We start from the raw sequence: 25,908 nt of genomic DNA, 5'->3' as shown, positions 1-25,908 counted from the left end.
CTATATTATATACTTAAAAGTTGCTAAGAGAGTTGCTTAAATGTTCTCATCACAAAAATAAAATGGTAATTATGTGACATGATGGAGGTGTTAGCTGGCTATGTTGATAATCATTTTGCAACATAGTATAAATATATCAAATCTATACACTGTACACTTTAAACTTACACAATGTTATATCTCAATTATATCTCAATAAAGCTGGAAAAAATACAAGTGAAGGTATTTATCGATGGGTTATGGGTCTTAAGGACATTTAAAATATTTAAGTTGAGGGCACTGGAGTAGAGTGTTGTGTAGTACAGAGTTGAGGGAGAGATTGCACATATCGTATAAAGGTTATATACCCCCCGTGTATCTTCTTGTCTTGACAGTGTGTGCTGGGACAGAGAATAAGCTGAGCTCTCTCTCTGACCTGGAGCAGCAGTACCGAGCCTTGCGCAAATACTATGAGAACTGTGAGGTCGTCATGGGCAACCTGGAGATAACCAGCATCGAGCACAACCGGGACCTCTCCTTTTTACGGGTAAAGATGTCTCTTTCTTTCTCTTCTTTGTGAATGGACAGGTGTCACAATGCGTAAAGACAGACCAGCTTGCTTGTCCCTGACGGCTATGCTGTTCTGGCCAGCAGGGAACATGACTGTAGGCAGAAGATAAGAAATACCTAGGCGCACCCCGAGAGAGAAAGCAAGGAACGATGCTATCATGATTGACATCCTGAGTTTAGAGCAATCACTGTTGCCCTAAGAGTGATAAAAGATTCCGTCAGGGTGTAGCACGTTGCATCTAGCAAGTCAGTCTTTTTCTGAATTGCAGGCAAGAGGAAAACTGTTATGCTGGGGTCCAGTAGAGTCAGAGGACCAGTCAGATAAGAAGTGGTAACTGGCTTGTAATCTCCTTTTCTGCCCCTTTGGAAATTTTAGCCCATTTTGCATTATCATAATGAGATCAATTCTGTTACCTTTAGAAGAAAAACGACACCGGTTTTCATTACAAGTACGTATATGAGTCCACGTAAGCTTGCCCATAGATGCATCTGTGTGTATGTGAAGTTACCCAGAGACAACTGGAGTCCTTTTGCCAACCTGTTTTGGCTTGCATTTGTCCTTCCTGTGCTAATCAGGCTATGTTAGTGCTTAATGCCTACAGTTTCTGATAGTTTCCTTTAACCAAAATAAGTATAGGAAAATCTGAACTTCAAAGGGACTGGGACAAAGTGAAATGGGAATGTGGTATTTTATAGAATTAAAAATGTATGCTTCACACAAGTATTAATAAGATATATAGCATCCATAGAATACATTTGATCTTGTTTTCAGTAATATTTACACACTTAGGAGCATTCTCTTGCATAAATCAAGACAAAAATGTTTCAAATACTGATACCATAGTAAACTAGTGGATAGTAAATTATTTAGAGAACTATGATAATTTTAACAATTTATACTTAGATAACTAGTAAAAAATAGTGCTTCTAAATACATTGAATGTAATAAATATGTCTAGAAATAGTAACCACCTCAGAAAGCGAATCACCTCAAAGCCTAAATTACCCTGTGCAGCTTATAATATCTGTTTTTAAAATGACTTTCATATTGGGTTTGATATAGGATGTGAAGGTTTTCCATATTCTACTTTTTGGTTGACAGAGCCCTGGTTCTATGAGTTATATGTCAAAACTTTTTAATAATTAGAATAATTATGACGTCTTTGTTTATCAAAAGTAGATAGTAAAAGTTATCTAAATCCTACAATGAGAGGGCCTAAAAATAATTTAACTTTTTCTTTTCTATTTTGGACTGTTATTTCAAAAAGAGAATATATACAAGCTACCTTAGAACAGCAAATTTGTATGCTCAGGAATGCATCTGAGTATTAGTTATTAAAATTTGCTTGAAGCTTTTAACCTGTCTTGATTGATAATTTTCAGATAGCTTTTATTCTTCAACATCAAAATAATGTCTTGATGGAATATGAGTTCATTTGTAGATACAGTTAGAAATGCCAAGAAAGTCAATGACGTCATAAAAAAGGAAAACTGCGAGTTGAATTCTGAATTAGGGGAAACAAATAGTTTAAATAGTGTATTAGACCAGAATGATATGAAAACAATTAGAAGCAATTTAAGATTTCTGTTTTGCTTTTGTTTTCTTTGCTTTGTTTGCTATATGTTCTTTTGTGCAACTAAGAATTTATTAGTTAACAAATTCTTAATAAAATATATTGAAGTATTATATAAAATGTTATATATTATATCAAAAGTTAATAAAATATATACATGTATGTGGAAGATTACATTGGCTTAACAAAAAAACATTCATGACTATTGTGACAGTCTTTAAAATAAGTAACAAAAATACTTATTATTACATATTTTCTAACACTCAAAATAGACTAGTCAATTTTTAATCTTTAGAAGTATAAAATATGAAATCTGAAGTACACATCTTTGAGCAACATGGTATATACTATTAGACTATTAGATGTTCTACTTTTTTAGGAACAATTTTGAAATAAAAAATAAGTTAACAGAATGAATAGATTTGGGAAATAATAAAATGAGGATCAAGGTTTCTACTTGGAGCAAGAAACAAGTTGTTTCTTTAAAAAAAGCAATTATCAGTTTCAAAGTAGCTTCTCTAAAAGTTTGTATAAACTCTGTATTTACCCATGCATATATCTCTATTTTCATCTATTTATTTAAAGATAACTCTAATAGGCTTTCTTTCCTTGGTAATCACATTTTTTTGTTGTTGTTTCATTTATCTTTTGTTCCTTTGGAAAATAACCATTTCTAATTGTGACATATATTCATTCACTAAACAAATGGACTTAGCCCAAGGATACAATAGCAAGCAATTCATTGTCCTTCATTTCAACATTCTTGCAGCCTTGTAGAGGGCTACAGAGATGTAATGCATAAGAATTGTGTATGTGCATGTGCATACAGATATATGTGTATGTTTGTGAATATATAATGTGTATATATGTATACACACATAAAATTTTATAGTTGCTAAAACAGAAATAAGCCAGAATCAGAATGAAGGTATGCTTTTGTGTTGAGGGTAGGCATGGTTGCTGGGCAAAGAAAGGAATGGCTAATTATGAAGTATTCAGGAAAGATTTCATCGAAGAGGTACTTGAGATGAATAATGAGAAAATATATGCTGTGTTTCCCCGAAAATAAGACCTAGCCAGAAATTCAACTCTAATATGTCTTTTGGAGAAAAAATTCATATAAGATCTGGTCTTATTTTACTATAATATAAGACCGGGTCTTGTATAATATAATAACAATATAATATAATACCAGGTCTTATATAATATAATATAAGACCGGGTATAATATAATATAATATAATATAATATAATATAATATAATATAATGTATAATATAATACTGGGTCTTTTTTTTGCTCCAAAAGACTCATTAGAGCTGATTGTCCAGCTAGGTCTCATTTTCGGGGAAACACGGTAGGGTCTCACAAGGTAGGTAGGTGACAGAGAAGCACATTCTGATGAAAGTAATATAAGTTAAAGTTTAGAAGGCCCTAAGTCAGATTAATCAATATGTACTTAGTGTGTACTGCTATAGATAATAGACATATGCATGCAAATAAATCACATATCGTTCTTGCTCTCATGGAACCTATAATGTCGTGTGGATGAAGATAAATTTGGGGATGGAATAAAATACTAAATTGAAGAGGTAAAGAGCCTTACACTACAGATAAATACCTGGGAGACATCAGCATCCAAATGATAAGTTAACATTTGGAGATTAGATAAAACACTCAAGGAAGACTGAAAAGAATTATTCCAAAAAGTGGGCGAAAGACGGAACTTTGCGGATGCCCCATTTTCTGGTTTTTTGGTTAGCTCAGTGTTGTATCAGAACTCTTCTCAGTGAGCCTGAAAGCAGGGACTATTAGCTGAAATCTTTATAATACTATGGTATTGGATAAGCCATTATTTCTAACTGTACCTTTGAATATGCTGAAAGCTCTCCATTTAACATAAAATCTCACTCCTCCTGATAACCACATTATGGTTCATTTGTGCTCCCAGTAGCTTCCTTCCAAAGTACATAATTTGTCCGATTATGACACATACAATAAGCACAGTTCATGTAAAAGAAATCTAGTTATATTATGCTATCATTTCCAATAATATTTGAATTGTATGAGTGAATAGTAAACTTGCATTAACCTATCTTGTGGATTACACTGCAACCTCAGACATACTTACGTAACTGTAGCTCACTGAGCAATTTCTTATAGAGGTATCAGTTTCCATTTCTCTAAGAAGGACCCAAACCTTTAATGTGTTTAGAGAGACATCATGGATAAAGATCTCAAATTCTATTCTGGAATCCTTATGGATTTAAGAAATTACTTTTGTTTTTAAAAGATTTTACATCCTTATTTCCATCTCTGATTAGCAGGGTTGTTTGTAAGGTTTTGTCTGAAAGCACTCTAATTTCTGTCATTCTTGAGAGCAGTTTATCCAGGTATCCCATTTACCTCTTTCACTATCTGATTAGTCAGTATCTAGCACTGTGCCTAAAATACAGGTTTTCATTAAGTATCTGTTCAACGGACTAATGAATATTTTTAATACCTACTTATATATCACTATTTTGCATATGACATATTCGCTAGATGAAGGAATATGTGAGTCTCTCCTCATGTTATTTCAATGTGAGACACCCATAGGTCAGATAAGTGGGCATAAGACACAGGCTGGGTCCTCCCATGAGGATCTGAAATTGTGACTAATAGCATTCAGTTTCTGTATCAGTTTCTTGCCCACTTGGGTAACAGAACACAGCATCTTTTCTTCTTGTGGTTTGAATGTCAAAGAGAGTTATTCAGACAGCAGAATGGAGCCAACACATTGAAACAGACATAGAAAGCAGAGAAAGACCATTCACCCCAAATTACTGATGAAGGAACCATTCATTTCCAGGTTCCAGTCTGCTTCTGAAGACCGGTTGCATTCTAGCCATTAAGTTCGTAAGCTACTCCTGGAACTTAATAATAACTTGGAAGTAATTTCCCCCTTTTTCCTTAAACTAGATAGAGTTGTTTTATTTTGCTGTAACTGAAATATCCATTTTAGTACATCTCTCGGGATCTCAAAAAAAAAAAGTGGGCCTATGAAATAGGATTAGAATACATATATATATATATATATATATATATATACACACACATATATATGTATATATACATATATACACACACACATATACACAAACAATAACAAAAAACACTATAATGTTTTGGAACTACTTCCTTAGCTTTTACTAGATACATTTTATTGAATATTTGAAATGTGTTCTTTTCAAGATGGTTTCATTATATCAACCTTGATGCTGATCTCTGTAAATACCTTTTAACCCAGCTTTGTTGTAACCTCCAAGTTTTTACATTTCCTTTTGAAAAAAAAAAAATCTAGTTGACCATATTTAACATTAGACCCCTGAGATACTACACAGTTGGCGAGAAATAGGCCCTAAAACTTATTTACTGTGTACTTTATCAATGTCACAAGGTTAAGACATATAATAGAAGACAGCAAGACATAAAAATCACAGATTTTGCGCTGTTGTCTTACACTTTATGAACTTCTCAAACAAGGTGAAATACAGCAAGTAATGGGAATGAACTATAAGACTTTACCCTCATTAGAATTCTTGAGAGTTTTCTGTCCTTGTTCTTCCATTGGTCTTCCTTGCTAGGGCTGGCATTCAATAACTCAGTGCTTCTAAAAAGGTGCCTGACCTACCAGCTTTTATACCATAAATTTATTTTCTGTTTTATGTATTCACTTTAAGCAAGTGAGGATTAAGTGTCAACTAAGTATAAAGCAGTGTGATATATACTGTAAAGTATGTACAGGAGTGTTAATTCCCATTCTTAACCAATTCTATAACAGGTATTAAACTTTAATCTATGGCTAGAATTTGTTTTGTGCAAATTGTTTTGGAAATAGTATTTATTAAGATTATGAAGAGATGAATGAATTTAACAGTTGATCCAGTAACCTAAGATATTGACAATATTAGGAATTCACTGGACCTCTGTATGCTAGTCTAGAATCCTTAAATCTTAATGATTATACGTTTTTATTACTGAAAAATGAATACAAATAAATTAGTACATTAAGATCTTTCCAAATAATGTTAAGGATATTCTGTGATTAATAGCAAAAGGCAATGGTGTTGAAAAAGTCAGAAAGTACAGTTTTCTTAAAGAAAAAAATACTATTTAGAAAGGTAACATCCCTCAAATAGTGAATAACACATGTTGTTATGAGACTATAACACATTTTGAAAATAACATTTGCTGCTTTTATTGTATATTTGTTAGAGCTAAGGGAGTTTTTTTTAATATACAAGAAATAATGTCATCTAACACTATTAAAAAATAAAACTCCATTATCATTTTTTTGTAAAAATCATATAAATTGGTCATATTTTTCTAACAAACAAAATGTCCTATTCTTAAAATCAAATGTTATCTTTGTCTTCTAGTTAGTAGTTAGTATTTTATAATGTCATGAAACTATCATCCTCTTTTATTAGGCTATATATGGGATTCTTGGTGTATGAGGGTGTTGCTTTTCAACCACTCTCCATAGGACATAAAATTTGCATTGCTTTTCCAGTGCTGGTAATGGACTTACATTATTTCATTCTCATACTCACACATAGTTCTTCTTCTAAGGACAAATATATGCAGGAAGGTAGATAAAGCTGTAACTCAGAGACTGCAAGTTGCTGACTGGATCACTGGAACCTAAGCCCTTGGCTTCATTAGCATGGTTTTGTTACCATTAAATCAGGGATGGTGTTTAGCAGTGAGTTTCAAGTTGCAACAAGTAACACTGCTTTTGCCTATTCCTTAGCTATGTTTGGTAAAGATGAACAACCAGGCTGGTTTAAGGTAAAATACTGAAATATTTACATTTCAGCCTATGTCTAGCTTCAGTGTCTATCTCTTATTGTGCTTTGTCAGTTCAAAATCAGTGGCTAGAATGAAATCCAACAGTATAGGGCTTGTTTTGTACTTGTATTTGTTTCTCAAATCTTCCTCACTCATTTTAAATCTATGCCTGGGCTAAGCTTTCTGATGCATAACATGATTTAGCAAAACCCTACACTGAAGAACTTATGTTTAAAAATAAATAGATCATTTGCAAAATATTTTAATTCCTTTGGATCACAAAATGATTTACTGAATAGTTTGTGTAAACACTACCTACCACTGCCTATCTGAGATTGTTTTTAGTTCATTAAATGCCAGATAGAATGCCTGTGTAGGAGCGATTGTGCTGGAGAAATTGATTGGAATCAGGATGAGAAAAGTAGTCATATTTTAGAGTCCTTGAAAATGGAAGGGGAAAACACCATTTAAATGAAATATCTATGCATATGGCATAATAAGATCGGTCCACCTTATAATACATGTAGATGTATTATATTATATTACCTAAAAGATGATATAAGTGCCATATTTTCTAATACTTCATGTCTATTTTACCGTGTTTCCCCAAAAATAAGACCTAACCAGACCATCAGCTCTAATGCATCTTTTGGAGCAAAAATTAATATAAGACCCGGTATTATACTACATTATATTATATTATATTATACCGGATATTATATTATATTATATTATATTACATTACATTATATTATATAAGACCTGGTCTTACATTATAGTGTCTTATGTTATTATATTATATTACATGATATTAGACCCGGTCTTATATTATATTAAAATAAGACTGGGTCTTATATTAATTTTTGCTTCAGAAGATGCATTGGAGCTGATGGTCTGACTAGGTCTTATTTTCGGGGAAACACGGTAGCTGTGCACATGTTGATTGGACTGCATAGTAAAGGAAAGCATGTGTGAATTCGAGTTTCCCTGTATAACTTTGTAAATTAAAAAAGTGGCATATTTGTAACTCCATTAAATGGCAGGCAAGTAAATAAGATTCCTATATCAAGTATTTGTATTTTTTAATGAGTCATTGAGCAGAGTAGTGTAAGTTTTTTTTCATGTCACTAATTGGGACAGATGGCAAAAAATGATTATGACACTCAACATCCAAAATACCTAGGTCTAACCATTATTATGTTCAAAGAAACTGCACCTCCAAGAAACATATTGGTCAGTTAAGCGAGCATTAGAATAGATAGTGCATTCCAACTTTTTATTTAATTTCTTTTTTTTTGGTATGAATTTCATGCAAAACTACATTTGTGGTAAAATATAGTTGCTGTATTTAAATGACAAAAGTTTAGCTGGGTGAGATGGAGAACACTAAAAAAGAAGTAGAGAGCATAGTATTTAAATATGGCTGTTGGGCCAAAGCAGACATTCTCGGTTAAACAGAATTTTCAAAGCTTTGATCGTTTCTGAAAGCTGTTCCTGAGACGGTTAAACATAATACATATGCAATTTTCTATGTATTTAGAGCTAGCTTTTAAATTGAAACTTGCTTTTTGTACTAAATCTAATTATAGAACTTGTACTGAATTTGAAAAATGCCATGCAATTTACACTTAGCCTTGGAAAAAAAAAAACACAAACAAACTTTTTTTCCCTCAGAGGTTAAATACCGTTTAATTTGAAAATATACATTGACTCAAAATCCTAATGCTTTTCAGAATCCCTACATGGTAAATCAAAAGACAAAAATGTCTGTATTCTTGCCTTGGCAGTCGTATAAGCATCTTTTTAAAACTTTCTTCTTAATCATTTAAATGAAATATTAAATATAAATATATTTAACAATTTTCTCTCTATATTAAAATACTAAATACAAAGTGAAGTCAGTAGTACATATAACAATATGTATATTTAGTAGATAATAAACATTTGAAGGAGTATTGGAAGGAAGGATAGATATAAGAAGCATATCAGAATAATTTATAATCTGATATATAAGTATATATGCATATAAGTATAAATTAGTGACCATTTATACTTACATACATAAATATTAATTAGCAACAATTTTCTAGGATCGAGTCAAATTAGTATAAAATGTTAACCCTATATAATGTTTCTAAGAGAATATTATTAAAAATAAAACTGCTTAACAAAAGTTTTTTTATTTTTTTCAAATCCCTAAATTGGAATACACTTTCCAGAAAACAGTGCCCTTGTTGCAAATGTACTTAAATTAAAAATGAATTTATTAGGATGCTGAACAGATGCAAAGTGTTCCTTTATACCTCTGGGGCTTGTGACACTTAAATTTGGCTTAAATGGTGAGTATAATGACTTTATAGTCTTATCTTAACTTTAATAAGAGAAAAATGCAAGTAATAAACCCATTTCATTCTATGATACTTAGATACTCTTTGATCAGGGGACTTGAGTGTATAAAGGTTGTTTTTTCACCTATTTTATTTGTAAGTAGCAAAGGCATTGGTTCAAAGAGAGAGAACAAACGTGAGTTACGAAGACTAACTTGAAGCGCTTTGACAATGGACTATCTTTTAATTCTAAAATCTAAACACTGGAATATAATCAAAACCTTGTTTAAAAATTCATGTATATTTTATTAGTTTCATTTTTCTCTGAGTCTACAAATGGAACATTTGTTTTCTTTTTAAAAAGGACAGACTCGAACAATTTTGTATGAGATCAAATCAATTTGAAAGGTCTGTCTTCAGTCAGATAAAGTATAATTTAAAGTTCAAAAGTGTAAAAATAAAATGTGGAAAACTGTTACATTTAGAAAGATTGTAATTATTTCTCCTGATCCCTAATTTGAACCCATTTAACTATAAAATGTTATGTTAAAATATAGAATGAAAATGATAAAAGTTAAGGAATTTGTTTTAGTAAATACAAGTCTTTTTGAAATCATCCCTATTAAATCTCTACATGGAAATCAGAATATGTAATTGAATGTTGAAGTAAATCCTCTTAAACAATTTGGTGCTGCATTTGTTTCCAAAAATAAAAGTTTTTATCAGGGTTCCTGGCACCCGGTAGTCCCTTAGTAAGAGATGGTTCTAATGCTACTGGGTTTCTTCCTTCTTTGACCACCAAGGCAAAGACTGTTGAGCAATGCTCTGAAGACTTGACAGTAATTTTATACACAGCTTTTTTGAGGTTGAGATTTTAGGTGGTGGTGATTTTGTATTTTCAGAGAGGTGAAATTGTTAGTCAAACACTTGGTTGTTCTTAAGAGACAATCAATAGCTAAAAAAAATAGAAAGGCCCTATAAAGTGAGTGAGGGTTGTTTCAACAATCTACAAGACATCGTCACATGAAAGCATTGGGAAACATTCATGACAGAAATCAATGAGGGATTGATGAAACATTCAGAAGAGTTCATGGAAGAAGAACAGAGGAAAGTATAAGCAAATATGGAGCATATGCTGGGTTATGCTGCTTCTTAAAACTGTCTGTTCTCGGTGGACAATGGCCAAAACTTTTATTAAGTTCCTATATTTTCGGGCACCTGCTTATGATCCTTGTTTTCCACTACCGTATATGACACTAAAACTTACGGCCATCTTTCAATCCTAGCAACTTCATTTATGTATTCAGCTCTAACTCTACTGCCCTTTCTTTTATCCCAGACCTTTTCCCCACCAACACACCATAGACACATATTCCTTATTCCTATCCAGGCTAAATTCTGTTCAATTTTCAGATCTCCATTTAAAAATAATAATCAATGTCACCTCAATACATTTAATAAAAATAAAAAAAATAATAATTTCTTCATGGAAGCCTTACTAACTCCATGTCTTACTGAATTCCCTCCATTATTACATTCATAGCACCCTGTGCGTCTTTCGTAGCACTTCCATTACAGCAATCATTTAACTATGTGTTTAATTTCTCTTTTCTCTCCGATATAATACATACCTTGATGGCAAGGGCCACATCTAGTTCACTAGCCCGATTCTAGCATACAGTACAGTGTCTGTCATATGGTGGCTGCTCAGCAAATATTTGTGGAATGAATAAATAAGTAAACTGAGTAACAACAAATGTGAATTCTTTTATTCTTTATAACTTTTTTTAGTCAGGAAAATAAATGATTGCACACATTTTTTTTTTTCTAAGTTTCTCTCCGTAGTGTCTTGTAGAACCTATGTTGTCTTTCATCTTATATTCCAGGAAGTGATTTGGTTAATGATAAATAACATGCCACCTGTAGTAGTAACATGGGAAACTTAACTTACATATTTACTCTCATATACAAAAACATAACGGGTGGGTAAGTTGTCCAGTTTGCTGTCTCTGTTGCGTGAAGAGCAAAAATATAAACCTTTGCTCCTTTAAATATCTTTTTCTCTGGCCTGCCTTGAATGCCTGAGATTCCCTCCATTAATAACATGATCCCTTATATCCAGTTCCTCTTTATTAACTAAGGTCTATGTTTTGTATGCAGTTTTCTTCCTCTCTCGAATGCTTTCCCACCCTTCTTATTTTGGAAAATCACACATCTTCTAGGAATTTATTTTAAATATAAGTGATCTCTAGTTTCCCAAACTTAACATGTTCCGCTAAATTCAATCTGTATCGCTATCTCTGCTCCCACCACCAAGCCAAACAAATTCAATGTTTCCCGTTTTTTTCTCATAATACTTAATGCATATTTATACAACAACATATGTCACTTTGTGTAGGAATGTGTTGGACTCTGAGATGTAGTTTGCATTTGCATCAGTTTATGTGAATATTGTGTAGAGTAAATGAAAGTAAATGATCAGTCAACCTTGTTCTTTGAACAGATAAGCTGGGTTAGTGGTTTTTCTCCTAGTGAATTTTGTTAAACTGTATTCTTTGTGTTAGAAACACAGTTGAGGCCTCTTTAGAGTTATACCTTTTGGGTTGGCATGGGCCGATACCTGAAACATACCCTTTGTTGAGATAGGTGCAAGGCATTGTGCTGGGTTTATGCTTAACTCCATTTTCCACTCCTTATTACTATCCTACATCTAACTATTATTATGCTTGTTTTATAAGTGATGAAACTTAGGCTCTAAAAAATCGAGTGACTCTTTCAGGACCATACAGCTAATGGGCAAAGCAAGCGCTTTAACCTAGTTCATTCATTTCAGAGCTCAGACACTTGCATTTTGCCTTGATACTGCCCACTATTTACCAATGAGCCATCTGCTATTTGGAGAGAACAGGGTTTTCGGGAAATTGATACAAGGCAAGTACTTTCTTTTGTGTCAAGATTATTATTATCATTATTATTATTATCATTATTATTATTTAATTTTAGAACTAGATTGATTGTGGCAGAAGACAGGCCTTGGTAGAGCCACCTCAGTTGGGGACACTGAAGACACAGGATCAGTCACTGCAGGTGGCAGTTGGTATAAGGGGAGCCCCACAGAGAACTTTTGGACAAATTCATCCACTTGAGTATTTAGATTTTATAGTAAAAAAAAATGAATATTCATTTATTAATTCAGAAGGTGTTTATTGACTGCCAACTCTTTGTAATTTATAATGCTATGTTTTTCAAAGAGGTATGGAACTATAAATTAACAGTCACTATCTCAAACCTCATAAATGCTAACAGTGGGTACAGACAAGAAATACCACAGACATACCTAGTATGGACTCTAATTTCCTTGAAAGCAAGGATTATGTATTATCCATCTTTACATTTCCATCCCTTAGCATCCTGCCTGGCACGCATGTGCCTGCGCACACACACACGTGAAATAATTGATGGATGATTCAATAGTATGTATTTAGGTGTGTTTGTATGGATGGGGTATAAAAAGATTCATAGAAGTAGTTTCCTGTTCAATAATACATATAAAAAGCTTAGAAGTCACCACTCTGTCCTAACAACAAGTAAAAGTCTGAACAAACTGAAAAATCAACTCTTCTTGGATCCATAAAAAAGGAGAGGGAGGACATAGGGAAAATTGTTGCCCCTAAGACTAGAAAAACAGAGAAGCAGAGACTTACCAGAGCAGAGATTCATGAGCTGAAACCACCATGTGAACCAGTGCTGGGTAGGAAAAACTAAACTGTAATCAATAAATTGCTGGAAGATCAGGGTAGACAACTGTAAGAGTTTACAACTTCAGGGAGACTTATTCATAGAGAAGCCCCCACAATACTGTGAGTTTTACCTCCAAGCTTGAGTAGATTTCCATACTAAATATCCTGTGAAAATTTCCCTCAGGCTTCCAGCAGGGGAGGGGATAATGAACTATTTTGAAATGCAGTTTTTTCCTTCTTAATAAGGCCTGACCTCAGTGGAGTTGGTTAACCATAGCCTAACCTGCTAGGATATTATCAGAGCTTACCTGAAGTTGGGAATGGAAATATCCAACTCCAGCCCACTCTAGCCCTGCTATTCTACATACTGGGGGAGATAAAGCAAGAACAAAAACAAACAAACACAAAAACCTGAGAGATACTTTTGAAGGTCATAGTCCAGAGACATAGGTTCACAAGAAGACTGAGACCTAATCATAGAACTATAGAACACTTCCCCTCCCATCACAACTCACCACCCTTTACCAAAGACCTATTTACAGCAGCTCATTTTCCCCAGTACATCATGCCTGGCTGTCAAGAAAATATTACAAGACATAACAAAGGGCAAAAGACTTGAAGAGACAGAACAAGCATCAGAACCAGACATGGAAGGGGAATTGGAATTATCCGACTGGGGATGTGAAACAACTGTGATTAATATTCTCAGGGCTCTAATGGATAAAGTAGACAGCATGCAAAAACAGATGGACAGTGTAAGGAGAGAGATAGAAATCCAAAGATATAACTTTAAAAAAAGGGATAGAGATAAAAAATACTGTAACAGAATTGAAGAATGCTTTTGATGGTCTTATTAAAAGACAGGACATGACTGAGGAAAGAATCTCTCTACTAGAGAATGTATTCATAGAATCCTCAAAACTGGAAAGCAAAGAGAACAAAGACTGAAATACAACAAGACAAAATAAAACAAACAAATGAACAAAAAATAAAGAATGTCCAAAGACTGTGGGACAGCTGGATAAGGTATCACATATGCATAATGGGAATACCAAAGGAAAGAGAGAAAGGAGTAGAAGCAGTATTTGAATTAATAATGACTGAGAATTTCCCCAAATTAGTGTCACAAACCAAACCATGGATCCAGGAAGCTCAGGTAACACCAAGTAGGAAAAAATGCCAAAACAACAATAACAAAAACACATGTAGACATACTATTTTCAAATTATAGAAAGTTGATGATAAAGAAAATACTAGAGAAAGAAGCAGGAGGAAAAAATACACCTTACTTATAGAGGAACAAAAATAAAAATAACGTACATCTAACTTCTCAGAAACCATGCAAGAAAGAAGAGAGGGGAGTGAAATGTTTAATGTGTTGAGGAAAAAGGAAAAAACAAACAAACCACAAACCTAGAATTCTGTACCCTGATAAATTATCCGTCAAAAGTAAAGGAGAAATAAAGTCTTTCTCAGACAAACAAATTTCGAGAAAATAGGTTGCCAGTAAACCTGCCTTGTAAGAAATGTTAAAAGAAGTTCGTGGGACGGCCAGGTGGCTCAGTTGGTTGGGGCATGAGCTCTGAACGGCAGGGTTGCTGGTTTGATGGTTTGATTCCCACATGAGCCAGTGAGCTGCACCATCCACAACTAGATTGAAGACAACGAGCTGCCACTGAGCTTCTGGAGAGGTGGCTGGATGGCTCAGTTGGTTGGAGCTCGAGCTTGCAAGCTCTCAACAACAGGGTTGCTGGTTCAATTCCTGCATGGGATGGTGATCTGTGCCCTCTGCAACTAAAGATTGAGAAACAGCGACTGGACTTGGAGCTGAGCCACGCCTTCCACAACTAGATTGAAAGACAACGACTTGGAGCCAATGGGCCCTGGAGAAACACACTGTTCCCCAATAAAATTCATTAAGAAAAATAAAAAGAAGTTTGTAAAAGAGAAGGAAAATAATATAGGCTGGAACCTCAGATTTACCTAAGAAGGGAAGCACATCAAAGAGGGAATAAGTGAAAGTAAAATGAAAACTTTTACTTTTTTTATTCTTAATTGATCAAACAGATAATAGTTATTTTGGAAATAATAATAATAGTATATTCAGTTAGTATGCTTAAGAATATATTATGTATATGTGTGTCTGAATATATATATGCTTATATGTAAATGGAATGAAACACAGTAATGATACAAGGGACTTGAGGGAAGAATTTGTGTTATTTTGTTATTTTAAGGTACTCACACTACACCTGAAGTGGCATTTGGATTAATTGTAATGCATACTGCAAACTCGAAGGCAACCACTAGAAAAGCCACACAAAAAAAAAGAAAAGAAAAGAAAAAGAAAAAGTTTGATATGCTAAGAAAGGAGAGAAAATAGAGTTATATAAAATGTCAATTAAAGCCAGAAAAGGCAGAAAAAGGGTGTAAGACAAAAATCGGAACAAAAAGTAAGGGCAACAAATAGAAAACAACAACAGAGATGGTAGATAATGATCTGACTACATCAATAATCACTCTGAATGTCAGTGGTGTTGTAGGTACTGATTTAAGGACAAAGATTGTCAGAGTGGATCAAATTATAAGACTCAGCTGTGCATTGTCTACAAGAAATCCACTTTAAATATAAAGGCACATATAGATTAAAACTAAATGTATGGAGAAAAATACACCATGATAACACTATTCAAAGGAAAGCTGGAATGGCTCTGTTAAGTTTAGACAGAATAGATTTCAGAGTAAGGAAAGTTATCAGAGATAAAGAAAGGCATTACATAATGATAACGAGGTCTATTCTCCAAGAAGTCATAACAATTCTTAACATGCATGTACCTAACAGCAGAGTATCAAATTATTTGAGCCAAAAACTGATAGCACGGCAAAGATAAATAGATGAATCTGTTATCATAGTTGGAAACTTTAACACTCCTCTCAGAAATGGACAAGTTCAGCAGTAGAAAATCAATAAGGACATAGCTGAACTCAACAACACTATCAACTAAATGGATATAATTGACATTTGTAAATGATTTCTTCTGACAATGACATTATTCATATTTTCTCAAGCTCACCAAGATAGACCGCATTCTGTGCCGTAAAACACACCATAATAAATTTAAAATAATAGAAATCACACAATGTCTCCTCTCAGAGCTCAGTGGAATTAAATTAGATATCAACAGAAAGACAATTTGAAAACCCCAAAACATGGAGATTAAACAGTATACTTCTAAATAACACATGGGTAAGAAAAGAAATCTGAAGTCAAATTTTTAAAAATTGAATTAAATAAAAATTAAAATATAAGTTTCACAATTTATGAGATGCAGCGAAAGCAGTGGTTATAGAGAAATTGATAGCATTTATATATATATATATATATATATATATATATATATATATATATATATATATATATATATATATTAGAAAAATAGAAAGATCTGAAAATCAATAATCTAAGTTTTCAATGTAGGGGACTAGAAAAGAATAGTAAATTAAATCAATCCAAAGTGGAAAAGAGAAGAAATAATAAGAATTAGGTCTAAAATCAATGAAATTGAAAACAGGAAATTAATAGAGAAAATCAACAAAACCACTGGTTCCTGAAAAAATAAAAAATCCATACAATCAATAAACCTCTACTCAGGCTAAATAAGAATAAAAGTTATAGGGCACAGATCACTAATATCAGAAATGAAAAGACACAGCCATAACTCACCCAAGAAGAAATAGATGATCTGAATAGGCCTGTATCTGCTGAAGAAATTGAATCAATAATTAATAACGTTCCAAAACAGAAATCACCAGGCTCAGATGGATTCACTGGTGAAGTCTACCAAACATTTAAGGAACAAATTATACCAGTTCTCTACACTCTTTTTCAGAGGATAGAAGCAGAGGGAATACTCTTAACTCATTCTAAGAGACCAGAAGTACCCTGATATTAAAAGCAGAGAGACATTGCAAGAAAACTACAGACCATTATCTCATGAACATAGATGCAGTAATTCTCAACAATATATTAGCAAGCCAAATCCAAAAAAAAAGTATAAAAAGAATTATACATCATAACCCAGTGGGATTTATCCCAAGTATGCAAGGCTGGTTCAACATTTGAAATTCAATCAGTGTAACCCATCACATCCACAGACTAACAAAGAAAATATATATGATTATATCAATAGATGCAGAAAAAGCATTTGACAAAGTTCAACACCCATTCATGATAAAAACTCCTAGTAAACTAGTTGAGGAACTTTCTCAAATTCATAAAGACTACAAACCTGCAACTGACGTCACACTTAATGGTGAGAAACCCAAAGCTCTCCCACTAAGATCGGGTGCGAGGTAAACCACTTAGAAAGACAGATTGGCTATTTTTTTGTAAAACTAAAGATACCCTTGCCATATGATCAAGTAATCATGCTCTTTGGTATTTGCCCAAAGGAGTTGAAAATGTATGTCCACACAAAAATCTAGACGTGGATGTTTATAGAAGCTTTATTCCCAATTGCCAAAGGTTGAAGCTATGAAACTGACAGCTTGAAAGATGTTTTTTCAGTAAGTGAATGGATAAATTGTGGTACATCCAGACAATGGAGTATATTTAAGAGCCTGAAAGAAATAAGCTGTCAAATCATGAAAATATATGGAAGAACCATAAATGCATATTACTAAGTGAAAGAGGCTGATCTGAAAAACTGCATAATATGACTCCAACTACTTGATATTCTGAAAACCTGCAAAGCTGTGGAAACAATAAAGAGCTCAGTGATTGCTGGGGTGGGGGAGGGAGGCAGGGGGAGATAAAAAGTCGGATCACAGAGCATTTTCAAGGCAGTGGAAATACTTTGTATGATATTATAATGATTAATGCATGTCATATATTTTGTCTAAACCCGTAGATAATGTTCACCACCAGATGTGAACCTTAAGATAAACTGTGGACTTTGGGAGATTATGATGTGTCAGTGTAGGCTCATCCTTGGGAAAAAACAAACAAACAAATAAAAAACCCAAAAACCACCATTCTGATAAGTGATGTTAATAATGGGGAAAGCTATGCATGTGTAAGGGTGAGGGGTATATGAGAAATCTCTGTCTTCCTCTCAATTTTGGTATAAACCTAAACTCAAAGTAAATAAATAAATAAAGTTTAAAAAAATATCATAGAGGAGATAAAACTTAAGTTAGTTGTAGGAAAAGAATACAGGTTATAAAAGAATTGAGAAAATGGACAAGAAGTTCTAGGTGTACTTCCAGTCGGAAAGTCTCCTTTTTTTTTTTTTTCCTTTTTTTTTTTTTTTAATTTTTTTATCCACTACACAAATGTGGAGGCAAGAAAAGACAAAAAGAGGAAGGATTAATTTATGGCATCAGGGGCAGATTGAGATGCAACAGAAATGAGGAAGTGGTAGGACATTAAGGTAGAAAAGGGAAATCAGGGTCCAATTGTGTTGAGCCTTTAAGACATGACACGTGATTAATGTGAAAATATTATTTGGGGAATTTAATCTTGTGGCTGTATGGAGTTATTTCAATTTGAGACATTAGGTTGATGAGAACCTGGAACCAGTTGGTTATAGTGACAGTTGAAAGCATGAGATGTATTCAGTAATCATTGTAAAGAAAGACTAATAGGACTTAATGACTAACTGAATATTGAGGCTCTGGGTGAAAAAGTAGACAGAGACTCTGATATCTCAACTCCAGGCACTCGGGCATATGTATTCTCCTGGCTATAACAGGGACAAAGGAAGGAGAGCCAATTCGTGTCAAAGATACTTGAGTTTCTATCAATTTTTCAGGGAAACCCTCTCAAGAAAATATGCTTTGCACCCCAACTAAGACACAACACCTCAGTTAAATGTTGGGTTGGGAGGATAGCCAGAGAGTGGAAGTGTTAGTAAAGCATTTATGGGTATAACTTTTATTTGCAAAGACCAGGTGACTGCTCCATTTCGTTCGAACTCTGTAATTAGATTCAGCAAACAAGAAGTCATGCTCAGCAAATGACTGGTTGTGCTTAAGTCTTTTTTGGCAGTAACCTAATTCTTTCTAAGAGATGCGGTCCCCTGAAGAGCTAGGTTTAACCTTTTGCTGAATATAATTACAACACAGTTAGAATCAATATGGGAAGCTGTGTTTTTATTGTGGGAACTGATTTTAAAGCAGTCCTGATGATAAAATTCACAGATAACTCTGCTTTGGGTAAGTCCCATTTGGATTTTCCTCCTTGTCAGTTAAGGGACTTATTGGATGTTGATGGAATCTGACTCAGTTGGGTGGTTTGTCCTCAGCTTTTATTCTGTTTCCATGAGGTAGTGGTAACACCATCTGCTTCATCAGTCCCCATGAAGGAAGTTGTTGGAAAGGTGTCAGCATTCATGGGGACACAACCCAATATCTTTCCTAAGGAAGTGGAGTCACAAATTAATTAACATGATGCAAGTTAAGAAGACGATGGCAGAAGGAAAGATGAGTCCTTTAGAATGGGATGGGCCAGGTTAGAAGGTTACAAAAAAGGGAAGCAAGCAATAACTAAAAGTCTGGGGACAGGGTGGATTTTGGTGAGCTGAGAGAAAACTAAGCATGCAGGAATATATTAATAAGTAAAGCATGTGTTCAACGAACTCCACAGGGCTTTGCAAATTGCTCAGATTTTTAATCTTTTGAGTGGGATAGCTTCACCTTAAAAACCTTTGACTTCTCTAGTCAAGATTGATAAGGCACCTTTTGCCTCACTACCATTGTGTTTATGCACAGTTTGTCTTTTTAATTGAGTGGTTCCCACTCTCCCTGTGAAGTAGTGGGACAATTTCATTTTATTGATGAGACTCTGCGGCACAGAAAGGTTAACTAACTTGCTCAGGGCCGTGCATCAGTAGCTGGCAGAACTTAAACTCAGAACACTCTAAAGAGACTCACTTAAGAACTCCTAACAAAGTTTAAGTTTACAAATGATTAAGCCCAAATAATGTAGTCTACCTCTTTATTATAAAATTTGTATTGTGCCCATGGCTAACCAAAAGGGAACCTCACAACATGTTGTTGCAATATGTTGTCAAACAAAAACAAATCTCGTCTTAGTTGATATTTTATTGTTTAATCATGTTTTGTGGAACAGCCTCCACCTCACCCCCAAATATACATGTGAAAAAAAAATCACATATCTTGATGGTATGAACTTGGCTCAAAGGATAGTCTCATTTATTGGTTAATAACCTACTCACCACAGATTCAACAGCTTTTTCTCAGACTACATTTGGACTATTGTGTTCAGATAAAGACCCTACAATTAAGGATAGAATTGACTGAGTTAGATTGTGTCTATAGTAGGGAGTTGGGACAATATGTTTCCAGAAAACCATGTCTCAAAAGTAACAGTTGAAAGAAGTGGGTGTGTTTACTCTAGTGAGGAGAGTGCTGAAAGAAAACATGGTCATTGTTTTCAGATATTTGAAGGGCTCTCATAGAAAAGGGAGTGTCCTAGTTTTGAGTTGTTCCAGAAGACAGAATTAGGCAGAAGTTAAAAGGAGTCAGATTTTGGCTTAAAATGGATTTTTTGCTAACAATTAGAGCATTCTAACAATATAATGGGGTGCTTTGTTAAATGGGGAAAATGGATAGGAACTCTAAATTGAACACCTTGTATTTTCTAAGCGCTGGGCCTTTGGAACCATAAAGTAATGAGAAAGAAAAGATGAATTTAAAGAGCCTGGCACATTGTAGGCACCCAGTTAGTGTCTGTTAGTTCTCTTACCTTTCCTCAGGGTTTCATATGTATATATGACATTGGCGTTATTATCAACATTTTGCAGAGGACAGAGCCTGCCAAAGCCCAACAACCAGAAAGGGGGTATAGTTAAGACTTGAATGCAGATCTCTCTACCTCAAAGTCTCACATCCATTCTACTCTGCACTGCCTTTCTGCCACAAAATCCTGCTCTTTTTCCACTGTGGATCCTCCATTTGGTAGGAAGTTGGCAGAAAACTTCTAAAGTCGTTTTATTCTTTTGGACTCTACCATTCTCTTGGAGAATGATGCTACTACTCTAGCAGATAATTGATGCTGTTCAATTATATTGTGAGTTCTCAAAATACAGATAGTAACATGGCTAATCTCCCAATGACAGATTTAACAAGGTATATGGGTGTGGCTGATACACTTTTGGAATCATGGCTTTATCCAAAATCTCCCCTGATTTTCCTTTATTCATTTATGACATTTCTTACATAGGTTTGTGTCAAACAGGGATTTGGAGACTATTAGGTGTGGTATGGACAATAGTAGCATGGCCCTGGAGCATGCTGCTTATCTTTCTTTCTTTAAGATGTCATTCTTTTGGTCTTGAATGCTTTTCACTTCTCAGAATTTCTGATTAAAATGCTAATATGTTTGGGTGATTTGTCTTGGGAGGGTGAAAACTTATTAATCACCATCTCAGCGATTAGCTTTTATCTTGACTAGAGCTACTTGACATTTCTCTAATCTTTCTTGGCTAACCATTTTGATTGTTCTATGATGTCACATAAAGTTACTCCCTGAGCTGCTTTATGGGTACCCTCCATAAAAGTCTTACGTTTCTCTTGCTCTTACTGTGGCTTTATTCTTTCTGACCTAACACATACATATTTATGACTCATTTCTGCACAGTGCTTATTACAATGCTTATTTCAAATAGTTAACGGAAAAACAGAAAACCTAGGTTCTAAATTCTCTAAATAATGGTGTGATTCAGTGCAAATTATTTAACTCTCTGAGTTTCCCGTTTCTCTTATAAAGTGAAAACATTAGATTAGGACAGTATTATACAGCTTTAGTCAATATTAAACTGTCTTTATAATTTCTGTGCTACCGACATGAAACTGTACTCTTATTTTCTGTTAATTTTATTGAGTCATATTTCTACATAAATAAATATATTTTGAAGTTAAGGTCAAGATTACCACCAAAAATGAAACTCCAGTATCTCCAACATAAATATAAAATAATAAATCATTAATGTGAAGACAAAGCATGACTGGCAAAGACTCGGAAACCACAGGCTGTCTTACTCTCTCCTTTAGAAAAAGAGAACGGCAAGAGTTAGAGAATTGTTAAAGATATAGAGATACCACACTGAGACTTTCTGTTTGATGTAATCAAAAGCAAGAACTTTCATACAATGTGATTCAATGCTATTTAATGTACTCTATGTACCTGCAATTATCTTGTTTACCACCCTTTGAGACACATTGATTCTAATGTGTGCAATAACCTAGACACAATCTCAAAGTGTAGAGACCGTGATCTGCCGATTTATATATGATTTATAATTGTATTTTAATTTATAATATGATCCTAACATTTGGAGACTCCATGAATATTTTCAGATCAGATTTTCCATATGAATTTTAAGTTTTATGGGATTCTACTGAAAGAGATACTTTGGGGCCAGTGGAATTTACAGAAGTCATCTAATCTTGTTTCTTAGGGAATTTCTTGATGGAGTACACCAGTGTCCAGTTATTTTGAGAAATAGCATTTTTTTTGAAGGGGAAAGGATGTTGATGTTTGATAAAGTCTACTTATTTGTCCTTGAACAAATTCCTTCACCTTTTCCAGCCTCAGTTTCTTTGCTATAAGAATGCCAACACTGACAGGGGGTCAAATGCAATGGTAAAATGTAGAGAATCTACCATAATGCCCGACATATGTATATGATAACAGAAGTTCAAAAATATACTTCTTTAGCCAATTTTGAAAAAAAATTTTCTAGCAAAGTGAAAATCCACTTGATTTCTGCTTTTTAACTATCTTGTTATTATAGAGAATATTAGCAGTTGAATTGCTTTAGTGTGACTTTAGATATACATTGTAGTGTTGTGGTTAAGATTATGGGCTCCAGATCAATGGTGTTGAGTCTTCATTTATGAGCTGAATGAATTTGGGCAAAGTATTTAACTTCATCTGCAAAATGGGCATAATAGTAGCCCATATCTTTGGGGGCTATAATGAGTTTTACATGAGTTAATACGAGTAAAGTGTTAAGAACATTAACTGTCATATAATGAACACTCCATAAACATTTAATAATTAAGACTCTAATGATGTCTTGAAAAGTGAAATAGTTTTCAGAGAAAAAAATGATCCAAGAAATATTTCACTGAATTATTTTCTAGCAGACAAACAAAAGTTGCTTTAAAATTAACATTTCAGAACATTAAAAAGAAAATAAAAGGAAAGTAACACCCCTGAAGAAGTTCTGCACGGAATAAACACTTACCCTACCATAAGGACATAGATGATACAAAGGCTACTATTTATGTTTTCAATTGCTATTTTCATTAAGATTAAAAAACATCAATTTGCCATTTTCTGAAGGTCTATGTATGTACTTACATAATACAACTGAATTATGTAGTTAGACCCATTAATCTTTTGGGTTGTAGCAAATAGAATACTGATTATATACATACACATACATACACACACACACACACACACACACACACACACACACACGGTGCCAAAAAAATGTATACACATTTTAAGAGATGTTATCTATGCTTAAGTTCGCTGTAATCAGAAGTTTCTGGACACTGATGGTAACCACTTTGAGCACCTCTTGTAATTGGAGAAGTCAGTCGTGACTGTATTCAACTTTTGTTATTAATACATATTAAGTGTTATAATTAATAGTTTTTTTTTCCTTTCATAAAATGTGGACACATATTTTTGGCACCCTCTATATTTAAAATTTGTTTACACTTCTAACTAAAAACTGTGGCTCTCTAAAGGAAAATCATATTCAGCATGCTTTAGATATTCCTACTCCTTTTACAGCCCCTTCCCAAGCCCCGCAGGTGAGTGATGGGACTAGACAAGTCATCTCACCAAAAGATAACACCAAATAGTATAAACTTGAAAGTATATATTTATGTCCTATTAAGAAATCAGGTAAACTGCTCGGTAAATTCTCCTTTATTCACTCTGCTTTACAAAGAATTACAGATTATGGATGATTGTAGGTAATATTAAGCATAGTAACCTAGGGTATTTAATTTTTTTTCTGAAAATTTTAAAGTGAAATCCATAGCCAATATGTGGATTTGTTGATAATTTGAGTCTCCAAACCTCTTGTTCCATAAGCACATTTTTCTTTTGTCATTAGAGAAAAGATAATGAACAAAACAAACAGGTAGATGGAAGAAAGAAGTGAGAGAAAAAGTAAGGGGTAAAATGAGAAAAAGCAGAAGGAGAGAGGAAAACAAGAGGAAATGAAAGGGGGAAAACACGGGAAGCCCACAAGAAGGCAGCAGGTTAGTAGAGGCCTCCACGTGATTTCCCATGGTGCCTTAGAAGGGGAGGAGGTAATGGCAATGTTGGTAAAACTCTTCTCCAGAAATTCACTACAGCATCCCCTAGAGTCAGTGGAGATGAGTCTGTGCAGGTTTCAGATATGTACCTTGGCGCATAGTTAGAGAACCTGGGGACAGTCTCAACCCATACTGGTCTTCAGCAGTGATTGTTAGAGAATGTGTAATCTCTCTCCGTTTGCTTGAAACCTCAAGGCACCACAGAAAAAAATTGCCCACATAGCAAGTTATCTTAGGTCTTTCCTTCCTGGAGAAGAGCATGCGGAGGTAAGAAAAGAGGAAGAGACTGGACTCTAGCATCTTACTTTCCTTGACCAAAGCAGGATTACATAATTTTATAGGTCAATGGTCACATTTAGTCTTTGGGAATTATCCTGTCCCTTTGATTAAGATTCATAGTTTGTTAATTTCATACTACTGAAACATAAAACTATGACTATGTCTTACTTTAAATGCCTTTCCCAACTTCAGCCATATCATAGAATAACAAGGATAAAAGAATATGAATCTTTACCTCTAATTCAAGCATATTAAACTAAAAATTTCAACCCTCATGACAGGATATATTTCATCCAGTGCATGATTCCATCAACTTTTTTAGTAAGACACATGTAAATTAAAGTTTACATTAAATAAAAGCAAAACTACCCAAACTAAACTCAGGAAAACTCTCTACTGTTTTCTCAGTTTATTAAGATAAATGACAATTTTTCGTTTTTAATTTTCTCTCAAACATAGATCAGCATAAAACTACAGTGCTAAACAATTGTTCTCTATACATGCTTCTATATGCATGTATTGTATTTTTTATAATAAGCAGATATGGTAAATTCCAGATAATTTCTGAAGTATAATCAATCATTTAATTTAAAGTATTACTTGAACATATATAGAACAGTACTGCTAAATTTTTGTGTTATTTTCAAAGTCAGTAAAAATATACCTCATAGACACATACTGCAAATGAGGCTAACTTTGAACAATAAATCCTATTATGTGTCAGGCATTGTGTGAGGTGTTAAGGATACCAAGATGAACGGGATCAGTTCTTTGAACTTGGTAGCTCACAATGCAAAGGGAAGAACAAAAATCAACCAAATTGTTACAATGTGATAGATACTAATCATATAGAGTTGAGAATGAAATGCTTGGGAAGCATGAGATAGGGTGAGGAAAGATCTACAAATCTGAATGGGGTAATAAGTGATGGTATATTTCTGTATATTGTATTTTCAGTTTGACAGAAATCACTCTTTTTAAACTGTTTCTGAGTGACTAATTTCTTCCCAATTCGTAAAATCCAATCAGTACTGGAAAATGAACCATGAATTTCCTTTAGGAATACTTAACCCGGCTGTGTTTTGCATTGTACAGGGAGAACAATGTGTATTTAACCACTGTACTATTTCAAAATATATAATTTATTCACAAATGACACTGAATTTATAATACTTTATAGGTCTCTAACTTTTATAAAGTTTACCTTTTAAAGCGTGTATAAATATTTTCAAAATGGTAA

The 25,908-nt window shown here is 33.9% G+C and overlaps 1 protein-coding gene across 6 annotated transcripts in view; it reads left to right on the top strand.

Annotated features, from left to right (window-relative positions):
- ERBB4 (erb-b2 receptor tyrosine kinase 4) overlaps positions 1-25,908 on the top strand; it is a 1,041,923-nt gene that overhangs the window by 380,227 nt on the left and 635,788 nt on the right. For all 6 annotated transcript variants that reach the window (XM_074312694.2, XM_019727015.3, XM_019727016.3 and 3 more), the window contains exon 2: positions 375-526. In XM_074312694.2, coding sequence (XP_074168795.1) covers positions 375-526 — 152 coding nt within the window. The remainder of the gene's footprint in view (positions 1-374; positions 527-25,908) is intronic.

The sequence above is a fragment of the Rhinolophus sinicus genome, chromosome 17 (assembly GCF_057876585.1).
Source record: "Rhinolophus sinicus isolate RSI-liver-muscle chromosome 17, RSI-T2T, whole genome shotgun sequence".
NCBI classification, from domain to species: domain Eukaryota; kingdom Metazoa; phylum Chordata; class Mammalia; order Chiroptera; family Rhinolophidae; genus Rhinolophus; species Rhinolophus sinicus.
This window is presented reverse-complemented; position numbering and strand designations above follow the sequence as displayed.